Genomic DNA, 19,823 nt, shown 5'->3' on the forward strand with positions numbered 1-19,823 from the left:
AATGAACTTTGACTAATTGACTCTTTATTCAGATAAATGGATCTGCAAATGCCAAGGTTTTTCTTTAATTTTATAAGCAAATTGTTCATGCCCTGTTGGGCTTTTACTGCCTGCATATTTTCACTGTACTAACGAATACTGATGGTGCTCTTCTGTGCATATTATGGCAAGTTATTCTTCATAAACAGTAGATAGTGGGAGCAGCCTGTATGAATTTCTTGCTTTCCATGAAGAGTATCGCTCTTTCAGCCTAGTAGTTCTCAGGGCCAAATCTCCAATCCTTGCCGATGGGCTTTGTGGGAAGGCAGGCTGCTCAGAGGGGTGGTACATCAGCCCCTCCTTCACAATTTCCTCCTAAGCCAGGGAGCACCAGCAAAATCAGCAGGAGAATTAAAAATGCCTATGTTTTCTCACCACACAGCAGTTCACTTACCCAAGTGGGAAACCCCTCATTCCACTCATCTACTTAATCAATAAACACAGAGCAGCAGACTAACTCCAGTCACTGACAGCCACTGCTGGAAATGGCCCACTTTGATTATCACTACCAAAGGTTTTCCCCCCTGCTCTCCTGCTGGTAATAGCTCACCTTAAGTGATCACTCTCCTTACAGTGTGTATGGTAACACTCGTTGTTTCATGTTCTCTATGTATATAAATCTCCCCACTGTATTTTCCACTGAATGCATCCGATGAAGTGAGCTGAAGCTCACGAAAGCTTATGCTCAAATAAATTTGTTAGTCTCTAAGGTGCCACAAGTACTCCTTTTCTTTATACAAAACAAAGGGGCCCCTGATAAAGTGCATTCATATACCATGCTTGCAAAAACCAGAACTGTAAAGCACAATTGGCAGCAAACTATAAAGAGAATCAAGGTACTCAAACAACACAAGGGGGACCAAAAAATCTCCAGGGCAGGTTCACCAATCCCATACTCTGCAATTTGGTAGAATAATTCACTAGGACAAACACTCACTGCATAACTCATTTTTCCTAAGGACAGTTTTTTCCATAACTTGCTTGGCTTTATTCCTTTTTGTATAGGGTTTCTACTGTGCCCACCACCGAGTCCCTCATAGTAAATATTTGCAGAATATCCCCTTTGAGGGAAAAGATCATCCAATGGTTAAGTGCATCATGAGACACCTGGAGTCAATTCCCTGCTCTGCCACAGACTTTCTGTGGGACTACGGGCAAGTCACTTAAGCCCAGATCCTCAAAGATATTTTGACACTTAACTCCCATAAGAACATAAGAATGGCCATACTGGGTCAGACCAAAGGTCCATCTAGCCTGGTATCCTGTCTTCTGACTGTGGTCAATGCCAGGTGCCCCAGAGGGAATGAACAGAACAGGCAATCATCAAGTGATCCATCCCATTGCCCATTCCCAGCTTCCTGGCTCATAGCCACTGATGGACCTATCCTCCATGAATTTATCTAGTTTTTTTTTAACCCTGTTATAGTCTTGGCCTTCACAACATCCTCTAGCAAGGAGTTCCACAGGTTGACTGTGCATTGTGTGAAAAAATACTTCCTTTTGTTTGTTTTAAACCTGCTGCCTATTAATTTCATTTGGTGGCTCCTAGTTCTCCCATTCATTTCAATGGAAGATGGGCACCTAAATACCTTTGAGGATTAAGGCCTTTGCCTCTCTGTGCCTCTCCCACATCTGTAAAATGGAGATAATATTTTCCTACTTCCCAGGGGTATTGTTATAACTACATTAGGGACTGTGAGATGTACAGTGCTGGCCAGCTAAGTACCTACGACAGACAGACCACAGGAGGATTGTTATTTGTATTCCAGTAATAACTAGAGGCTATGGGGTGCTCCAGGATCGGGACCCCATTGTGCTAGATACTCTGTATACCCATGGAAAAGATGGTTACTGCCCCAGATGACTTGCAATCTGAAACAAGAGATTAGAGGTTGGTGCAACTAACAGATGGGGGAGCACAAGGCAACAATGAGAGTTATGATGGATGGAGGAAGAGCACCAGCTACCTCATTCACTGGCCAGTGTTTTGTAGGCATTGCAGCATAGATGGATAATTGCAAATTGCATAAAATGGAGCCAAGAACTGATGGGAAACAGAAACCAATTAAGTGACTTGCCCAAGGTCACAGTGACAGAGCCAGGAATTGAATCCAGCTCTCTCAAATCCCGGTTTAGTGCCTTAAAGTTACTCTTAACATCATTCAAGTTCTAAAATGCTTATCATACATCTGAGATGTCCTATAGTCTTGGGAGAGTTTCTATTACACGGGTCACAATATTGTAACAATGTGTGTTTTACAGGATCCTCAACATATGTTAGTAGATGCCGTTTGTGCCAAAGCTGGAGATGGGTTATTCTAGCACCTTCAGTGATTTGTACAAGTAGAGAGATTGGAGACTCGCTTTTTGTTGTTTTGAAGACTCCTCCAATCTTTTCATCTTTTGGAATAGCCCAGTAAATGGTTCCTCTTATCGCAAGATCAAACCAGATTTCCCTTGAAAGTTGCAGCACAAACATGAATCAATGCTGTCTGACTTTTCCATTAGCTCCTCAGTCTTGTGGGCACTTCGAGTAGGGTTTCTATTCTTGGCATGTTGTGAACTGCGGCTAGGACAGGGGAACTGAGACCCTGCCTTGAAGCAAAACAACAAAAAACAAAAAACCGACGGCAGCAGAATTCCCTCAGTACCAGCCATGGACAGCAGCCAAAGCAGGAATCAGCTCTTTTCTATTGCCAATAGTTCCCTGTGGATTGTGCACTGTACAGTAAGGAGTTCGAGAAGTCATGACTATCAAGCCTGAACGGAAGGGGTAGAAACAGGGCTGCACTGGCGGGTACAAGTACTCTTGGCAATATTCTTGAGCAGCCTGGAAATTACTAAGCTGCCAAAAGCAAAGTCTCCTGGTTCACTACCTCAGTGAAGGTTAGATTTATTTTTCTGAATGATGAAGACTCTTTGGGACCATCTGATGCATGCAACCAGTGATCCTCTATGTAAGTGTGAGACATTTAACCCTATCAGGCTCTTCACTATTGTGTCTATTTTACGCAAAAGGCACTCAGTTACTATAGGTGGAGCAGCAGTATAAAACACTAAGACAATCTATCAACATTTCTGTCTTTTATATACCACTGTATCGGCCTCTGGTTATAATGTCCTTCACCCACTCATTGATGTGATCTGCTTCTCTCTCTCTCTCCCTCCTCTTCCCCTTCCCCTCCCCCCAAGTGTTAAGTGACTAAGGAGGTAGCAGGAGGGAACAGCAACAGGTATCTCAAATATTCATAGGCTGGTGGCTATCCAGGACTATGCAGACCACTGCGACTGTTTCCCCTGTCTTCCCATCCCCACCCTGTAACTTGCATATCAATTAAGGGTTCAGTTTTGAAAGTTATTATTGCAGTTGCATCTGGGAGCCCCAGTGATGGGTAGGAATTCATTGCGTTAGGAGCTATACTAACAGAAGACAGCCCCTGCCTGATAGAGCTTGCAATCTCACTCAGCATTGGCCTGACTCTGCTCCCATTAAAGTCAAAGGGATTTTGACTCTTAATGTTAATGGGAGCAGAGTTAAGCCAACACAGAGTGCTTGGAAAACCCCACTGTAAATGCTCGATCGCACCGCCTCTAGTATTGTCGGGCTGTGATCAGGATGCCCAGGCAATGCCACAACAGAAACAGTAAATCCTAGTGGGGCCTTGAGAACCTGATCCACCACCAACGCATGAAGTCCCTTACTGAAGCACAAGAATAGGGATGGGGACAGGGCAAGCCGTGTGAAGATACTTGATGCCTAGTTTTAAGGTGTTGCGCACTCCCAACTCCAGCTGAAACCAGTGGGAGCTGCAATTGCTTGGTCCCTGGGGGAATCAAGCCATCACCATTTTACATTGTTACAGCGAATTCTCTCCCTTTACATCTCAATCCTCCCCTGGCTTCTGATGAAAAGGTCAGCTAGGCAAGGTCTCAACTCAATGGGGCATAAAAGCAATGACATCATGCTAAATATATGCTGCAAACTTCTACCAAACACAAAGTAACACCCAGGAAATTTGATTACTCCCACCCTGCTCCAGATATCAAGTGTTCACGCACTGGGCACATTTGTGAAGTGCCTGGAGAGTCAATATGAACAGTCTTGAAGCTCCAAAGCCATTCTGCCCTTTGAGCATATTACTGGGGCTACCTTGTTGTCACATCATGGAAACACTGTCTCCTGAAGAAAGTCACAGGGCCAGCCAGTCAACATAGCCACTGCTAGCAGCTCACTTCTGACATGGCCCTAAAAGAGAGGATGGGGGGAAAAAAAGGTCTGACCACCCAAACAACTCAATGCTGAGTTCTAGATTTGCTGACCCTGATTGATGGTATCCCTGTGAATTTTCACCTTGAATCCTAGGGCAAAGCCTAGTCATTAAGGCAGAATATTAACAAGATCAATTATTCTTCTGCCAAATGGATGTTCTTCCATTTCTACAGCTGTTCTTTGTGTCCTTGGCAGAGTGCTGGTCATGATGTGGATTAAGAGTTTGAGCCTGCTAAATTAACTCCTTGCGGGCAGGGATCATGTTACTATGCATCCTTACAGCACCGACCACAATAGGAGCTACTCTCCATTGGGGCTTCTGATTGCTACAGTAATTGAAACAATGAACATGAAGGTCCCATTGCTGCATACCGTATCTATTGCATTTGCACCGGTTGTATAACATATGGTACACAGTCATGGGGCATCCATTGTCCAAGGGTAGAATTAAGCTCCAAGGCAGATATTTTGCTCTTTAGCTTCAGTACAAGCATGTAGAGGAAATCTATGCTCCTTGCTGTCATTTTTGTTAGTGTCAGTCCAAGTGTGTGACAAAGGAAAGTGAGGCAAAGTTCCATTCACTACTGAAAGTTTATGGCTATAGCATCCCAGAGAAGATGGAAGAAACTTGTTTGCTCACTGGGGTCAAAGCAGTATTGTACCCTACAGCATGTCTACACACACTTGGTCCATTCGACTTTTAAGTCCTGATCTAACATCTCCCTTGGGAGAAGAGGCCACATCTACTATATCTGAAGCAATAGGGCTTTCAACATGTCCCGTAGAGAGAGAGAGGCCAAGACTGGATCCAACAGATCTGTCCATTGAAATGTTTCCCTTGATAAAGTATCCTAGGCAAATTAGTAACTTAAAACCAAGTTATTATGGAAACGGGTGATTTGACAGAGAAAATTTGGCTATTTCACCTTTAGTAGTACTCTGTCTGGAATGACGAACAGCCCTGCTGACAAGGTCCTTCATATCGTTTTATGAAGATGTAGCAACTTATCTTCCCCATGCTGATGCTTAGTGGATCTGACAGGAAGTCAAGAAGTCTTGCAATGCAAAGCTTTCTGCAAGATTGGCAAAGAAAGTCTAAAGTGAATGCAGAGTGGAAGCAAATCACGTAAGGCCAGGCCTTGGTAAATGCAACCCACTTGGTACCGGTTTTTCTTCCACGTTTAGTTACCTGAGTGGAAGAACAAGCATATAGCAGAGGGCTTAATATAGAGGTCAGAGCAGGATGGCACAATATACAAGGAGCTGTCCCAGCAAGAAAATGGATTTTATTATAACATGCTTTTCACTGTGTGCATGTGTGTGTATGTATACACACACACACACACACACACGAGAGAGAGAGTGAGCATGCGTGCTCTGGAAGAATCCCTGCACACAGTATGGGTGCTATGCCATGCAGTGCTCCCCTATGGGAGAAGATGCAGGAACAGAAGAGGAGGAGTTTAAATGGAACAGCGAGGAATTAACTCATGTTTTTAACTGAAATTCACCAGCAGGACATGGAAACAAGCAATTGTATCTTTACTGAAAAATACTGACTGGCAAAGCGTTAAAGAATTTTTGCTGTTCCCTCAGTTTGCCGCCCCAAGCAAGTTCAAATGAAGATGAGGAGAATTACTGCACATTTAAAGATTATATCCTGGGATTCAATTCATGTGCACTGGAAATAGATGGGTCATTCATGACTTGCAGTTTAGGAACAAAAGGAAGGGGGGGAAATACAGTGAAGAGTCATTAGGAAAGTAGTTCTTGGCAGAAAGAATAATGAGTTGTTTGATGCCAGCAGCATAAGCCACATTCCAAGAAAATAACTAAAGTAATTTTTAAACGAAGGAATTGCTATGAGAAAAACTCGAGATGGGTTGAGCCCCAGTGTTTGGTATTTGAAGACTTCTGACATTCCGGAAACAGGTATTCAGGGTCAGTGTGTGGCTGGAGAATTCAGAGATTTACTCCTATCATAAGCCAGGGTTCTGAAGGCTGATCAAACCAGAGAGCTGCCTCTTGCAGCTAGTTGGAGGCTTTGGTTTCTGCACAGTTAGGTGGATGTAAAGGTATAAAGAGAAGCTTTTGTTAGTAGGGTGAACACCACACTCCCTACTAGGAAGGGGAGGAAATTTGGTATGTAAGGATTTCATTTGCTGGCACTTTGAAAGTTTCATGGTCATCTTTCTTGGCCTTCTAAAAAAAAAAAAAAGGTATCAAAAGGTACTTATATGGCCCCATACTGAGGTGTCTGAACACCCTACAGTCTAATGCATTTATACCCAACACCCCTATGAGCTAGGGAACTACTATCCCCCCTTATGCAGATGGGGAACCGAGGTACAACATGTCTTGCTTAAGTCATACAGGAAATCTGTGGTGGAGCAGAGAATTGAAGCCAGATCTCCCAATTCCAAGTCTAACCCCTAGACTGCCCTGCCTTTCATGATTTTCTGTTCAGTATCTAAACAGCAGTAGTTAGGGTGGACCGACTCTTGTAGCAGGAAGAAGAGCCTGCTGAACCAGCCCCAGTGTAGCATGTAACAGAGCAAGCAAGTTTGGCAGATGAATCATCACAGTGGGATGTTTGCCTTGCAACACAAATATTGCGTCATGCTGCTGGCTTAGAACAGTTCTGCAATATGCAAACCCAATTGGACAGAATAGGAAGGAGCTGAGAGACTTTAGGGTAGATTCTTCATTGCCCTGCACTATACATTTACAGCCATTTACCGCTGCACAGAGCAAGGGCGACGTAGGAGTGAATTGCTGCTAGATCAGAACAGGTGCAAGTCACTACACATTGTCCAGAGCAGCAGAGAATCTGGCCCTTCATAGGCAACACCCCAAAAGGAACTGAGCTAACTTCATTGCCCTGTAGTTCCTGGCTGAACGCCCCTCCTTCAGGAGTGCATTTCTTTCCCTTCCTGTTGGGGAAAAACTGGTAGTGAGTTAAGCACTCATGAAAAGGTTCCAGTCTATTTGGTCTGTGGAGTCTCAAGCCTACTATTCACTTGCACCGCACTGTACTGTCTGGTCAGTGGCAGGACTGTAAGGGTTACTTCTCCCCTTTTTTATCACTTGCTCTTATGTGAAAATAATGTTGATGGGCCCAACACTTTCTGCAGAAGGAGATTCCAATAGCTGATGAAAAACACAATACATACTACTTTTTTAAAATAAAAGGATACAAACATCCCTAAACTTTCACAAATGGAGCATTTACCAAAGCATAGCAAAGGCTTCTTGCAGAGAGATTCATGAACAACCACATAACAAAGATGCTACAAAGTCAAGGTGACTAACAGCTTAGTAGAGCAGCACAACAAATCCTGGAGGAAACTTGTACCTGGGAGGAAGAACCAGCGTGATTATTTACTTCAGCCTCCAAATGCAAAGGGCAGTTGTTCCAGGGTGATCTTACTCTTGAGAGGAATTATTCCCTTCTTCCAAAGCAGGAGCACAACAGGCACCAAAGCAGCTTAGTAGAGCTTGAGTTTTAAATCTAAAGAAGTGCCACAAACAAACAGTCTCCAAACGCCTGCCTGCTCCCACCTGCTCTGCTTTTCCACAAGCTGACCACTGCAGGTGCTGCCTTTTATTAATCATCTACAGCCAAGCACTCACCCTTTGAGGTCTGAAAGCTCTGCTCCACAGCAAGCTTCCCCTGGTCACACTCCCCTTCCAAACTAGCTCACCCCTAACTGAGAGGGACCGTCTCTAGGGCTGAGGGGCTTCATGGGGCTATTCAGTTTTTGGCCTCTCTGCTGACAGCACCAGCTATGATGGGTCATGTGCCTGTGCTGGGGTCCACTAGAGATACGGAGAGCACCCCCTGCTTGTTTCACATAGGCTACTAGCCATCAGCTAGTAGTGACTTTTGGTCCCTGACCTAGGCTAGACTCAAACAAGTGACCTAGAGGCAAAAGGCTCCCTTCCCCATGAACAAGGAAAGCACGTTCCTTAGTGCTTGACTCTTACACTATTTCTAGTCTGTCCCCTCAGGAGCTTGCCCCGTATCTAATACACAGTGACAAGCTGCTAGGGGATCCTGACACTTGCAAGTGTCTTCCTTGGTTTTTTTTTAACCTTTACACGCACTGTTCTCCAGACATAGCCTACAAGGAACATTAGTTGGCCATTGGCATCAAAGATGGTAATAGATAAACCAGGTTTCTCCTCTTCTGTGAGACTCTCCATCCTCGGTCTTGAGAGGCCTGGCTGAGATTTTTTTTTTCCCCAAAGGGTTTGTTCACCAGCTGCTTCATCATCTCCAGCTTTTGTCCCCCTGGAGACTGCAGCTGTGGGTGATTTTATGTTGTGGCACAAGGGCAGCCACAGTAATAGTTGGAGGGTTTTCCCCCTTATCTTTGTGAAGGTATCTTTGTGAAAGTATCTTCTTCCACAAGCCAAAACACCAAGCCTGTCTTCATTCCTTTCAAAGGGGAGATTAGTGCGGCCACTTGGACAGCAAGTGAGAGCAAATGACATCTAGCCAGCCAGCAAAGGAACACTTCAGAGCTGCTCTCATGCAGTGAGATTTATGGTCAGAGAAGTCTGGTTTTGCTCATCACCTAATTGAAACTAGGGTTTTAAAAAACCATCAAGGCTGCAAAAGTGGACTGCGGGCAAAAGACAGCGCATTGACTTCGGTATGCAGCTTCAAACGAGCTAACAGCATTAATCAACAATAACAAAGTGGTGACTTTTAAGTAACAACACAGTCTTATGGGGCATGAAGGAATCTCCAGATGTCAAAGGGAAAAATCTACTGCTTTTAGCCTCAAAACTACCCCTCAAATACTCCCAGTGGAATGGCTCAATAAATCTGCCATTGTTCTGAGAATGAAGGATGCTCCTGAAATGAATTCACTAGTAATGAACCCTCCCCACCCTCCATCCTTTAAAAACCATAATAAACTTTATAGCCATAGACAGACAGTGCACCACAAGGAATAGCATAGAATCTCCTTTTCAAACCACTAATTTGCTCAACATTGAATGCGGTTGTTCTGTAACAAAGATGAACTAATGGGTTCAGGGAACCCTTCTTCACACTCTACTCACCTTCATCCAGTTCTAGAGCAGACCTCAGATAATGCGTTCAGATGAGAAATGTTCCAGTGAAAATCCTACCCGCCATCCCACCTACCTTCTCTCTATTCCTCTGAGTCCCAGCCTCTCTTACCTGGATGGCAGGTGGTCTTGGGTTAGGGAAGCTATGTCAGATTCTTCAGTGGCTTGCTTCCCTTTCTCAGTGATCTTTGGAGTCTAAAACCCTGTCTTGGAACGACTCCCGCAGTAGGTGACATTAATTGTCCCCTCGGTTCTTTCATTCATGGCTCCTCTGTTGAGATGTCCAGCAAAGGTGCCCGTTAGAATGATGTCTCTTCTGTAATGCAAACCGCTGTCTACTGGGAACTGGATAAGCCCCAACAGTTCATTATCATGATTCCTGTAAAGGGCACCTTTTGCCTGCCTTGGACTATTCATTTGAGTTTTGCTTTGATCTTAGCTGAAAAATCACATCTAAGCCGTGAATACATATATTTCTCTGATATCAAGTGCATGAGCTGCATCATGCATGATAATGAGATTTACCTTTGGTGTGGGCAAGGGGGAACGTCATTGTGGAAACACTGGCAAGGCGGATGGATTGTCACAGGCTGTTCGTCATGTTCAAGCATCCAAATACGTTCCAGCAACACCATTGCAATTAACAATCTAGTGGCATTTAACTCTGGACAGCTCATTTTCAGGAGGTGGTAACTACAAGCTGGGGATGAAGAATGGGATATAAAGACTCAGTCTGGCTGGGATGGATGGATACAGCTGACATAACTCTGTTCCATTTCTGAACATGTATACTGTTCTGTATAATTAACCTTGGACTTCTTTCCCAGCCCTATTACTCCCAGAGAGAGGGGTCTGAGGAACCAGTATCAAACATATTTTCATAAACAGATTGAGCAAAGGACCCTTCCCTTGGGGGGAGGGGAGAGAGAGAATAGGCTAATCTAACAAGGAGGGAAATCAAAGGAGAGAAGAGTGAGCTTGCACAGATGACATGACTAACCCCTTCGTCCAACTGTCTGGAGGGTTTGGAAAGATCAAGAGCTTGAGTTCTCTTTAAAGCAGAAAGCTACCTCCCTGAAAATGGGGACTCTTGGAGAACTCCAGCAGAGTGGAAGGAAAAGTTGTGAGCATTGACAAGAGCAGGCATAGCGTGATCATCGAAATTTCTCTCCATTAACAAACTCTCTAACCCCTATTGTAGTAATTTTTTGCAGTCTCTGTCCAGATGCCACACCATTAAAATGCTCCGATTTATGTCCTCTGGCTCTTTTTTCTCAGAAAAGCTTTCTCCGGTTTAAATTATTATTTGTACATATTGTGGTGGTTCATAGAAGCCCCCACCAAGATTGTTGTGCTGGGTGCTGTACAAACACATCATAAGACAGTCCCTGCCCCAAGGAGCTTGTAGTCTACATAGATCAGACAAAGATTTGGAAGGGACACACAGAGATGGGAAATCATTTGCCCTGGGTCACTGCAAGAGCCAGGAACAGAACTCAGATCTCCTGAGCCCCAGGCCAGTGGTCCATCCACTAGACCATGCTGCTGCATCTTCACATAGTGAGTGTGAGCACATTCCTGAGAATGCAGGAATCTTTGCTCTCTGCAGGAGCAGAGAAAGCTGATGGGGTGGGTGGAGGGCCCAAAGAACATGGAGGCTTGGATGATGCTTTGGCCTTGTCCGAAAAGATGGCAGATGGTAGTGACATAAAGGGAGCACTCAGCCCTTCCTGTTCATAATTATTAGCAGGTCTGGGCCCTTGACACCTAGTGTTACACTGGGAATATTCATTTATTTACAGTGATTTTCTCCCCTCCACTCTCCCGCCTCCAAAAAAAAAAATCCTTTGGCCGCATTTAAGTTACAGGAGATACCCACAAAGGAATTCTCCATTTCAGCCCCTCCTGTTGCATGGCTGTGATTCAAAACTGGTGGACTGAAAGTACTGGCAAGTCAGTAACCGTTCCCACACGACAGTTCGTCACATTAGTTTATTGTTTTTTCTTTACATGGCAGACAGAGTCTTCAGTTTTCCAGAGCAATGTTCAGAACTCAAGCCCCACCAGGTAACACCACGTCTTCACATTGTTTATACTGAATTTTTTATTTTAAAAACAAGTGTCATGAGAGTGCTGCAGAGCTACCAGCGTCAGCCTTGCAAATTTGTACATGCAAAACCTGGGTCTCCCCCCCCGCCTTGAATTTTCATGAGAATTTGTGATTGGGGGGGGGAAGAGGAGGTCAAAGGCAAAATTTCACAAGTTTCACCAGCAGGCATGGTGGAGGGTTGTTGCAAAATTGAAATTCTGCCCTGGAAAACAATGGTGAATTTTCCTGAATATGCAGAGGTGAAAATGTCCCCATCATCATATAGAAATGCCATGAGTTTGAATCAATTATTGTGCAAAGATGGACTCCCTGCCTCCAAAGAATCTTCTTTTGTTGTCTAAGGGGAAAACAGTGAAAAGTTTACTGCAATAATGGGACATTTCTTGTTGATGGTGTGGATATTTTTCTACCATGGCTCAGACTGTAATGGATTTTTAGTGTGGACTGATGCAAGGTCAAACTGGGTGCTGCAATCTTTAGTGGAGTAACAAGATACAAAACTTTAAAAATGGAGCATTTACAATAGGGACGCAAAGACGTGCTTTTAAAATTGTAAATACATATTTACAGGTTTGCATGATAAACCAAAACTGCTCTGGGAAAAGTAGTCATATAATCACAGCATTTACACACTTCTCTCCTTGAGTTTCTTGAACAGTATAATTAATATCACTCTAAAAAAAACCAAAGAAAAGTAAACTGCACAAAATTCAGCTTTAGTAATGTCACAGGTCTACCTTAAAGGCACTAAGCCCAGCAGAATCCAAGCCAGAATCTCCATTTCTAAAAACACCTTGCCCACTCCTAGATACTGAGGGAGGTCTCAAAAGAGTGGGCTATTTTAAGTATAGTTCAGGCCGCAACATGAGGCATCTCTTAAGCAAGAGCCCCTGAGTGACAAGTGAAAATACATCACTTAGTAAACATGCTCATTGTCTAACAACATTGCACTGGAAACTTTAGGGATACCTCAAAGTGGTGCTGGTATTTTTCTCCGATTTGTTGCTACAATGTTAGGTGCTGTCAAAACATACAGGAAGATCATCCGTTTTCTAAAGAACTCTAGTGCAGGTGTTGCCATACAAATTCTGGATCATGAAAAAAGGAAGAAACAAGGACAGGTAAACGAAATAAAAGAGAATTTGCTGCATCCAGTACAGCAGAGTCTATTGTGGAGACCTTTCGATAAAGCTAAATGACTGTAACTTGGAGATTAGGTACAATGGGGCAGGCTCCTAGACATATCTAAGACCCATAAATTGCTTTATCAGTGTGCTGAGATTTTCAAAGCTGCCCAGTGGCTTTGGATATGTGGTTTACATTAATTTTTAATGGGTATTGGACATCCAAATTCATTAAGCAACTACAAAGGTGAAGTTTGTGGAAGCAAGCAGAGGTCACCTCTGCCATATGATAGACCTGCGTGAACGAGGCCCTTTATGAGCAAGAGAGAATATATCTCTTTGTTCAGCCTTCTCACTAACTGCAACACCCTGAAACTTCGTCTTTACAGGCTGTGGTCAATCATCATGGCTCCTTCCTCTCTAAGCCTAACCAAACTAAATTGGCTCTAATGGACGGTCACAATTACTAACCTCCCTATTTGTGGGAAGATGTTGCTTGGTACCATGCACTGTGATGGGCATTTTAGGAATGCTTGTAAAACTCAATCATGGCAGCAATGAATGGGTGCCGAGCTAGTGCCAAATATAACGGAAGCTTTTCGCAAAATGAACGCTTGTCCCATTAGAAAACTGGACTGACACCATCACTGCATTTGAGAGACCACTTAACAGGTGAGTTTCCAGGAGATGCGAGTCCTACAATCTTCTAAAAGCAGTGGCATCACAACCTTTGCAATGTTCCAACATCTTAAAGGTCATGATACACGCTCAGATTGGGGTACCCACAGATTTGGGATATGAACACCTCAGCAAACTCTCCACTCTGGGTGGATTTTCAATGGGTTGCTCAGTTCTATAAAGTGTACAGTACAGTTAGAAGATAAAATGATGTAACAGTCTTTTGAAGATGTAATTGCATAGTATGTCCAACCCCTCTACGTTCCAACAGAAAGAGAAGAATTGCCCAAATCTACCTGCCCTCCCAATGTGGTCACAACAATCTACAATTCTCTCTGAATGTTTTCCCATGCTGTTCCAGTGGCTCTGGATGAGTGGACTTCATATTGCAGGGGATGCGATAGAATCATCCTTTCACCGGCCTCCATAGTTCATGACTCGCTCTCTGCAAAGAAGGACAAGGACAACAAGATGCCGTTGCTTCTGGCACAGAATACCACTGCCCCCCCTCTTTCTCCTGATGAGCTCCTGGTCTCACTCGAACTGGGAATGAACAGAACAGATTATGATATCTAAGGATTACTTTGCCTCATCTTCTCAGTTCAGCACTGTCCTGTGCCTGCAAATACACATAATCACCTGCAATAACGGTGGTCTCCATAGAAAAGTCACCATTTACCCAAAGTGGTATGTGAAAAGTCACAGTCTCCCCTATTCTAACAACAAGAAATAACAGGGGAAACTCAGATATCACTGTCCAATCAATGTTAAATTTTTACTATTCGCCACCATTTCTGATAGTGCAGGAGGCAGTTTGGTTTTCTTATCGTACTAACTTTTTCCCATAATACTAATTTTCTCTATTTCATTTACAGTTTAGTTTAACCAAATATAAACCTATTTCAGGGTTCAAGACCCTGCACCCATCTAGGATCTCAACCCTGTAGACATTTGCACATGTACTTAACTTTACGCACATAAGTGGTAATAATAATATCTCGCTCTTATGTAGCGCTTTTCATCAGTAGATCCCAAAAGAGGTCAGTATCATTATCCCTATTTTGCATGCGGTGAATCTGAGGCACAGAGACGAGGTGGCTTGCCCAAGGTCACCCAGCAGGCCAGTGACCGAGCCAGGACTAAAATCCAGGTCTTGAGTCCCAGTCTAGTGTTCTATCCACTAGGTTCTATCCAACAGCACTTTAGCAGCTTTCAACAAACTTTTTATTACTGAGTTGGGCTTCTTCAACTACCCGGATTAGTCAAAACTTCCTCTGATGTACGGAGAAGTGAGTCATTTCAGGATCACTAGGGGGACTGGGCCAGATCCTCAGCTGAGGAAAATTTATGTCACTCCCTTGATTACAATGAAGCTACGCTGATTTACACCAGCTGAGGATCTGAGCTAATGTATTTAAAATGCAACATGGCACTATTTTTTGTATTAAAAATGTCTCCTACCAAAGAAGCAAATAGTGAAGTCAAGGCTATTAAATATGTAAATTAATATGCAAATAAGGGGTCTAGTTCTTAAGCTACTGGCACATTGCCAAGGCATCCCCTGGTGGTTTGGGTGCAGTTGCCTTGATATTAAGAATAGAGTGACATTAAGCCTTTGGCCCTTTCGTCCCATAGGATCTCAAAGCACTTCAGCACTTCTGCGAACAGCAGAAAAGAAATGCGGTCCTGTCTGAGGTGGAGGGTGGCAAGCAAATGGCACACAGGTCCCTGCCCAGCAGCACAGGAGGAATGGAGAATCGGAGCACTTATAAGAATTGCCAAGGGCTCAAAGATCCACCTGTAGGAGTGGCACAGTGAGCTTTAAGGCCTCTTCCACAAGGCTCTCACATAGGGCGTGGAGTGGAACTCTGTTCTCCTGTTGAAGGAGAATGGAGCGCTAAATCAACCCTGCCAGGACTTGAACCTATGGGTCCAACGGGTCTAGGTGTTTCAGAACAAGAGGAAAGGATGGTCTTATGGGCCTGGCTAAAGCAGGGGACTAGGACTCACATATAGAGTTCTATTCCCAGCTCTCTTTGTGACCTTGGGCAAGTCATTGAGCCTGTGTGCCTCAGTTTCCCCACCAGTAACTGAGGACAATAGTTAGCTGCCTCACAGGGGTTCTCTGAGGTGAGCTAACATTTGTAAAGTGCTTTGGCTACAGAAATGCAAAGCACCACAAAGCGCTGTGTGGTCATCAGTACCAGGGGCAACTGCCTTGCTGTACCTGGTTTGATGTGCAGAAGAGTCTATTCCTTGAAGAAGTGGGCCGTCGTGCAGTTGGATCTCTTGCATTGCCTGGTGCTGGTGTTCTGAGAAGAGGAGGGGGGACATCTAGAGGCCGTGCGGAGTCTGTAACTGCATAAAGAGGCAGGAGAAACTCTCTCTCACACACGCACACACATCATATTTGGGATAAAAGCAGAGGCAGGCCACATATCCAACACACAATCTCAGTTCAAACATTTACCCCAACCTACTTGCCAGGCTGGTGGCCCAGTATCATATGAAAGCCGGGGTACCTTTCCCAGGCTTGATCCAAAGCTCACTGGGAGACCTTCCATTGGCTCCAACTGACTTTGTACAAAGGCTCTAGACCCAGGTGCTGCCAAAGTTGCTCATGAAAACGAGGGGGTGTCTTGCAATTGCTCTGCAGTGCAATTTAGGTGAAAACTCAGGAGAAAGTTGAGTGTGTTCTCCCTGACCCCCTTCTCTCCCCCGCCTCACCGCCTCCCCGATGTCCAGGCTCAGAGAACTATGTGGAGAACCTTCCAGGAAGGACAAACTGGACATCAATAGTCAACAGGGCTGTGACTGCAGCGGGCCCCCTGTGCAGAATAGCTGGCAGAGTCAGGGTCTATTTTGTCATGTCGCCATGCCATGTCATTGTTTTGCATCTGTGTTGATGCAAAACGCATTTCACATTACATAAAAAAAACACATACACTAACAGGGTAAGGTGTTCAAAAAGGCCAGGTGCTCAACTACACTCCTAAGCTGCATGCCCCATCACCACGAAAGCTCTTGCAAATCAGATAATTGCACACACAAATAACCAAAAGCAGAGTGGTTAACTCTTATGATTTTATTGCAAGGCTTTTGATATTTGCTTTTTACCTTCAGCCCTAGGTCCCCGGATCCTGTGACTACGTGAGAATCTCATCTTTCATCTCAAAATAAAAATTATGTTTCTAGTTTTCAGGGTTGGTGATAAAAGCTACTGACAAGGCGAAAAGAGCATGTAAAAGGCTAAAAGACCAAAAGGCAAGGATAAAAAGAATCACACATCTATTAGTTTTTGAAAAAGCATTCCGGCTTAAAAGAAATATTTCATGATTTTTGAACACTTGTGGTTGCCAGTACCACAGCACCGGTTATTTGCACAAATCTGTACAGTGTTTGTACACAGAGCTGTGGTAACGACCCTGCATATTGCACATGCAGAGCCTGACCAAGACTAACACTATGTTATTATCAACTTACATTCCAACAGAGGGACCTCTTTCAAAAATCTATTACTACAATACTCAAGAAGCTAGTTTTTGCTCCAGCATATTTTTACAGTTCAAAGGAAATCTTTGAAAAGGGACCTTTGACCTTAATGATAGTCCCCAGCCGTAGGTTTTGTAAAATGTTTCACAAAACCTGGTATCAAATTAGAACTGTTTTTTTAAAAATTGTACAATGGTTCATGAAATTTAATCAATTTTTTAAAAGTGTGAATTTGTCATCAACATTTGGAAAATAGAAAAATGTCAATCAGGCCTAATAAAAATATTTTCTGGGATGTTTAAAATAATCCATGAAAATAGTTGTTTAGTTTGGATTTGAGTCTGCAGTGTTTGCATATGTAAACATTGTAGCACTGGGCAAGTGCATGAGAACCAGAAAGTGAAAACGGCCAGTAGAAAAAAAGCCAATTTTCACTGCCCAAGATGATGAATGCTCCCAAATGAAATAATGGAAATGGTAACAAGTAAATAAAAGTTGACCTTTCTTTTGATTTTAGCAATTAAAATGTTACTGGTAACACAAGGAAGAAAATAAGTTTGGCTTGGATTTTTTTAAGCAGAATGTGTCCACCTAAATATTGATTAATGTCAAGGATGCCTTGCAACTTTCAAAAGTCCTTTATAAAATTAATAATAATACACATTCATGTATTAGGCAAATGCCCAAAGACCTTTGTGCACCTTAACATATAGAATGAAAAATAAAATATAGGCAGGCAACATGCCTGAAAAGATTCACCTCTTACCCCTCCTCCCAAAAACTCAACCCCCAACATTAAAGTAGATCCAAATTTTTTTTTTTTTTTGCATTTCAACTAGTTCTTACAGTAGATCCCTTACCTTGTGTTTTGGGGTGTGAGAGACTGAGAATGTTTTTTAAAGAGCCAGATTGAGGCTGAAAATTAACTCCTGGATATTTTATTGACCACTTTGTCTCGTGTTCTCTACTTAAAAATCACTGAAGCCATATGGTTAACTATGGACTGTTTCCTGTGCCAAAGGCTAGTGAGTGCTGTCTGTTGTAAGAGTGCCTGTGGGAAATCTGTTGCTGTGCCATTATGTTGGCAGTCCTCAAATTCCATCAGACTCCTGCGTGGTGCATCTTCACTAGGAAAGAAGGTGTGTTCTTGCCTCAAATTAGCTAGTATGTGGTAACTCAAGAGGTCAAATGCTAATGGAGACAAGGCATTTTGTAGATCTAGTATGTGTTAGCAAGTTGAGGTAAACCTTAGACTTCCCCATAGTCCTTACCTTGACCTGCTAATGTGAAAACTACAACCTGCCTCGTCTTCATGAGGATTTTACCCAAGAACACACCTTTCTTCCCAGTGAACACAAGGTCTAAGAGACTCTACATCAGGTCAATAGATCCTGATGGGGATGTGTGCATGTGCAAAGAATCCACATATCTCCTGCTGCTGCAAGGGGAGAAGCTTGTGCAAATTATCTTCCACCCTCCACCATGGACTGTTCTGCAGCTCCTGGTCCTCTCCTACTCTCCTGGGATGGTGGGGGAATGGGGTCAAGCTACGTGCCACAGAGGGCCCGACTTGTGGTGTGGAGGAACTGCTGGACTCTTGGGTAACCTCACCCATGCACAAGTGGCATGGAGTGTGTGTGTGTGTGTGGGGGGGAGATTATCTTCACCCCAGTTGGTCCTGGTTTCAATTCATGGCTTATATCTTCATTTCAGAGCTGTCAGTCGAGATCAGACATGCACTGGCTGTCCATCCCGGCTTAGGAGGGAGTGTCCTGTCCAGGGGATATTTACTACTGGCCCTCCCTCCCCCATTTTGTCCCTGCAAAGCTTTCCTTACTCAGTAGGGCTCAATGCTGTCCAAAGGGACAGTGCACGAGTTGTTAATTGTGTCGATCGCGGAAATCTTCCGCTGAGAAGCACCAAGCAGTAGTATCATTGTTACTTTGCTGTGTTGTGCAATAGCAAGTTCCAACACCACCACTTACGTGGGGGTTTTCAGAAAGTCAGCCAGCTCAGAATAAAGGAAAGACGCCCCATCCTGTGTGAGAGGGGTGGAAAAGTATTCACTGAATCACGACCTTAAAGCTTGAAAGCGGTAGCAGCAAAGATGTGTTAAAAACCAAGGAAATGAACATGTTTTAAACACCACAGCAGGCCAGGGCCTTTTCACAAAGGCACAACACTTGGAACGTTCTCAGTGCAAGCTAAACATCATTTATGGCAATGCACGCCAGCCTGTGCGATGGGACACGCGCTGACCTCTACTCATCAGAGCAGCAGCCACCTCCCATCCTTTGCAGCGAGAGCCCTGTTCAGAGAAGTACATAACAATCCCCCACATGGTGGTGCCATTGCCTTCCCAGCCAGAGAGAAGGCGTAGCATTGTCTGGAGCCGGGCAAGGGATGGCAGAACGAACCGACACTGATGTAGCAACTTAATGCATCAGGAATGAACTCAATAATGACAAACAGTCGCAGGGGATCACACCCCAAACACCACATGAAGCCCATCTGGGACAGATGTAGGATGCATTGGACCTGTCTACAACAGCAACACAAGGCTCTTCTGTTTCGCTTCCATTTTTGCAATATTTACGGAGCTTGTTATGCCCACAAAGTGTTCTGAATGGGTCAGGATGGAGCCCTGCACTGTTATGAACAATTTTAATGATTGGATCCCACAGAAAAACACGCCGGGTCTCTATTGACCTTAAATTAACCTCTTGGGAGGCTCATGAGCTTGCTTCTTACAATAAGAAAAGGAGGACTTGTGGCACCTTAGAGACTAACCAATTTATTTGAGCATGAGCTTTCGTGAGCTACAGCTCACTTCATCGGATGCATGTAGCTCACGAAAGCTCATGCTCAAATAAATTGGTTAGTCTCTAAGGTGCCACAAGTACTCCTTTTCTTTTTGCGAATACAGACTAACACGGCTGTTACTCTGAAACCTTCTTACAATAGTTGCAGCTCTGCTTTTGGGACAGGTGGATCAGCGAGCAGGTGAGAGATATTGCCAAGAAGTCAG

At 43.9% G+C, this 19,823-nt stretch overlaps 2 protein-coding genes across 11 annotated transcripts in view; both read right to left on the reverse strand.

Moving 5' to 3' along the window:
* The window catches only part of KAZN (kazrin, periplakin interacting protein), a 736,353-nt gene extending 723,832 nt beyond the window's left edge, over nucleotides 1-12,521 (reverse strand). Inside the window, exon 1 of the mRNA XM_073317160.2 lies at nucleotides 12,471-12,521. The gene's annotated coding sequence lies outside the window, so the exon portion shown is untranslated. The remainder of the gene's footprint in view (nucleotides 1-12,470) is intronic.
* The window catches only part of PRDM2 (PR/SET domain 2), a 119,951-nt gene continuing 111,497 nt past the window's right edge, over nucleotides 11,370-19,823 (reverse strand). For 5 of the 10 annotated variants that reach the window (XM_078849341.1, XM_073317134.2, XM_078849338.1 and 2 more), the window contains 3 exons: nucleotides 15,531-15,661; nucleotides 13,600-13,748; nucleotides 11,370-12,589 (listed from right to left, as the gene is read on the reverse strand). In XM_078849341.1, coding sequence (XP_078705467.1) covers nucleotides 15,553-15,661 — 109 coding nt within the window. In that variant the 3' untranslated portion in view covers nucleotides 11,370-12,589; nucleotides 13,600-13,748; nucleotides 15,531-15,552. Of the gene's footprint in view, nucleotides 12,590-13,599; nucleotides 13,749-15,530; nucleotides 15,662-19,823 lie in introns of those variants that run through there. The other 5 variants (XM_073317137.2, XM_073317135.2, XM_073317138.2 and 2 more) reach the window with 1 other exon arrangement.

This window comes from Lepidochelys kempii, chromosome 18 (genome assembly GCF_965140285.1).
Source record: "Lepidochelys kempii isolate rLepKem1 chromosome 18, rLepKem1.hap1, whole genome shotgun sequence".
NCBI classification, from domain to species: domain Eukaryota; kingdom Metazoa; phylum Chordata; order Testudines; family Cheloniidae; genus Lepidochelys; species Lepidochelys kempii.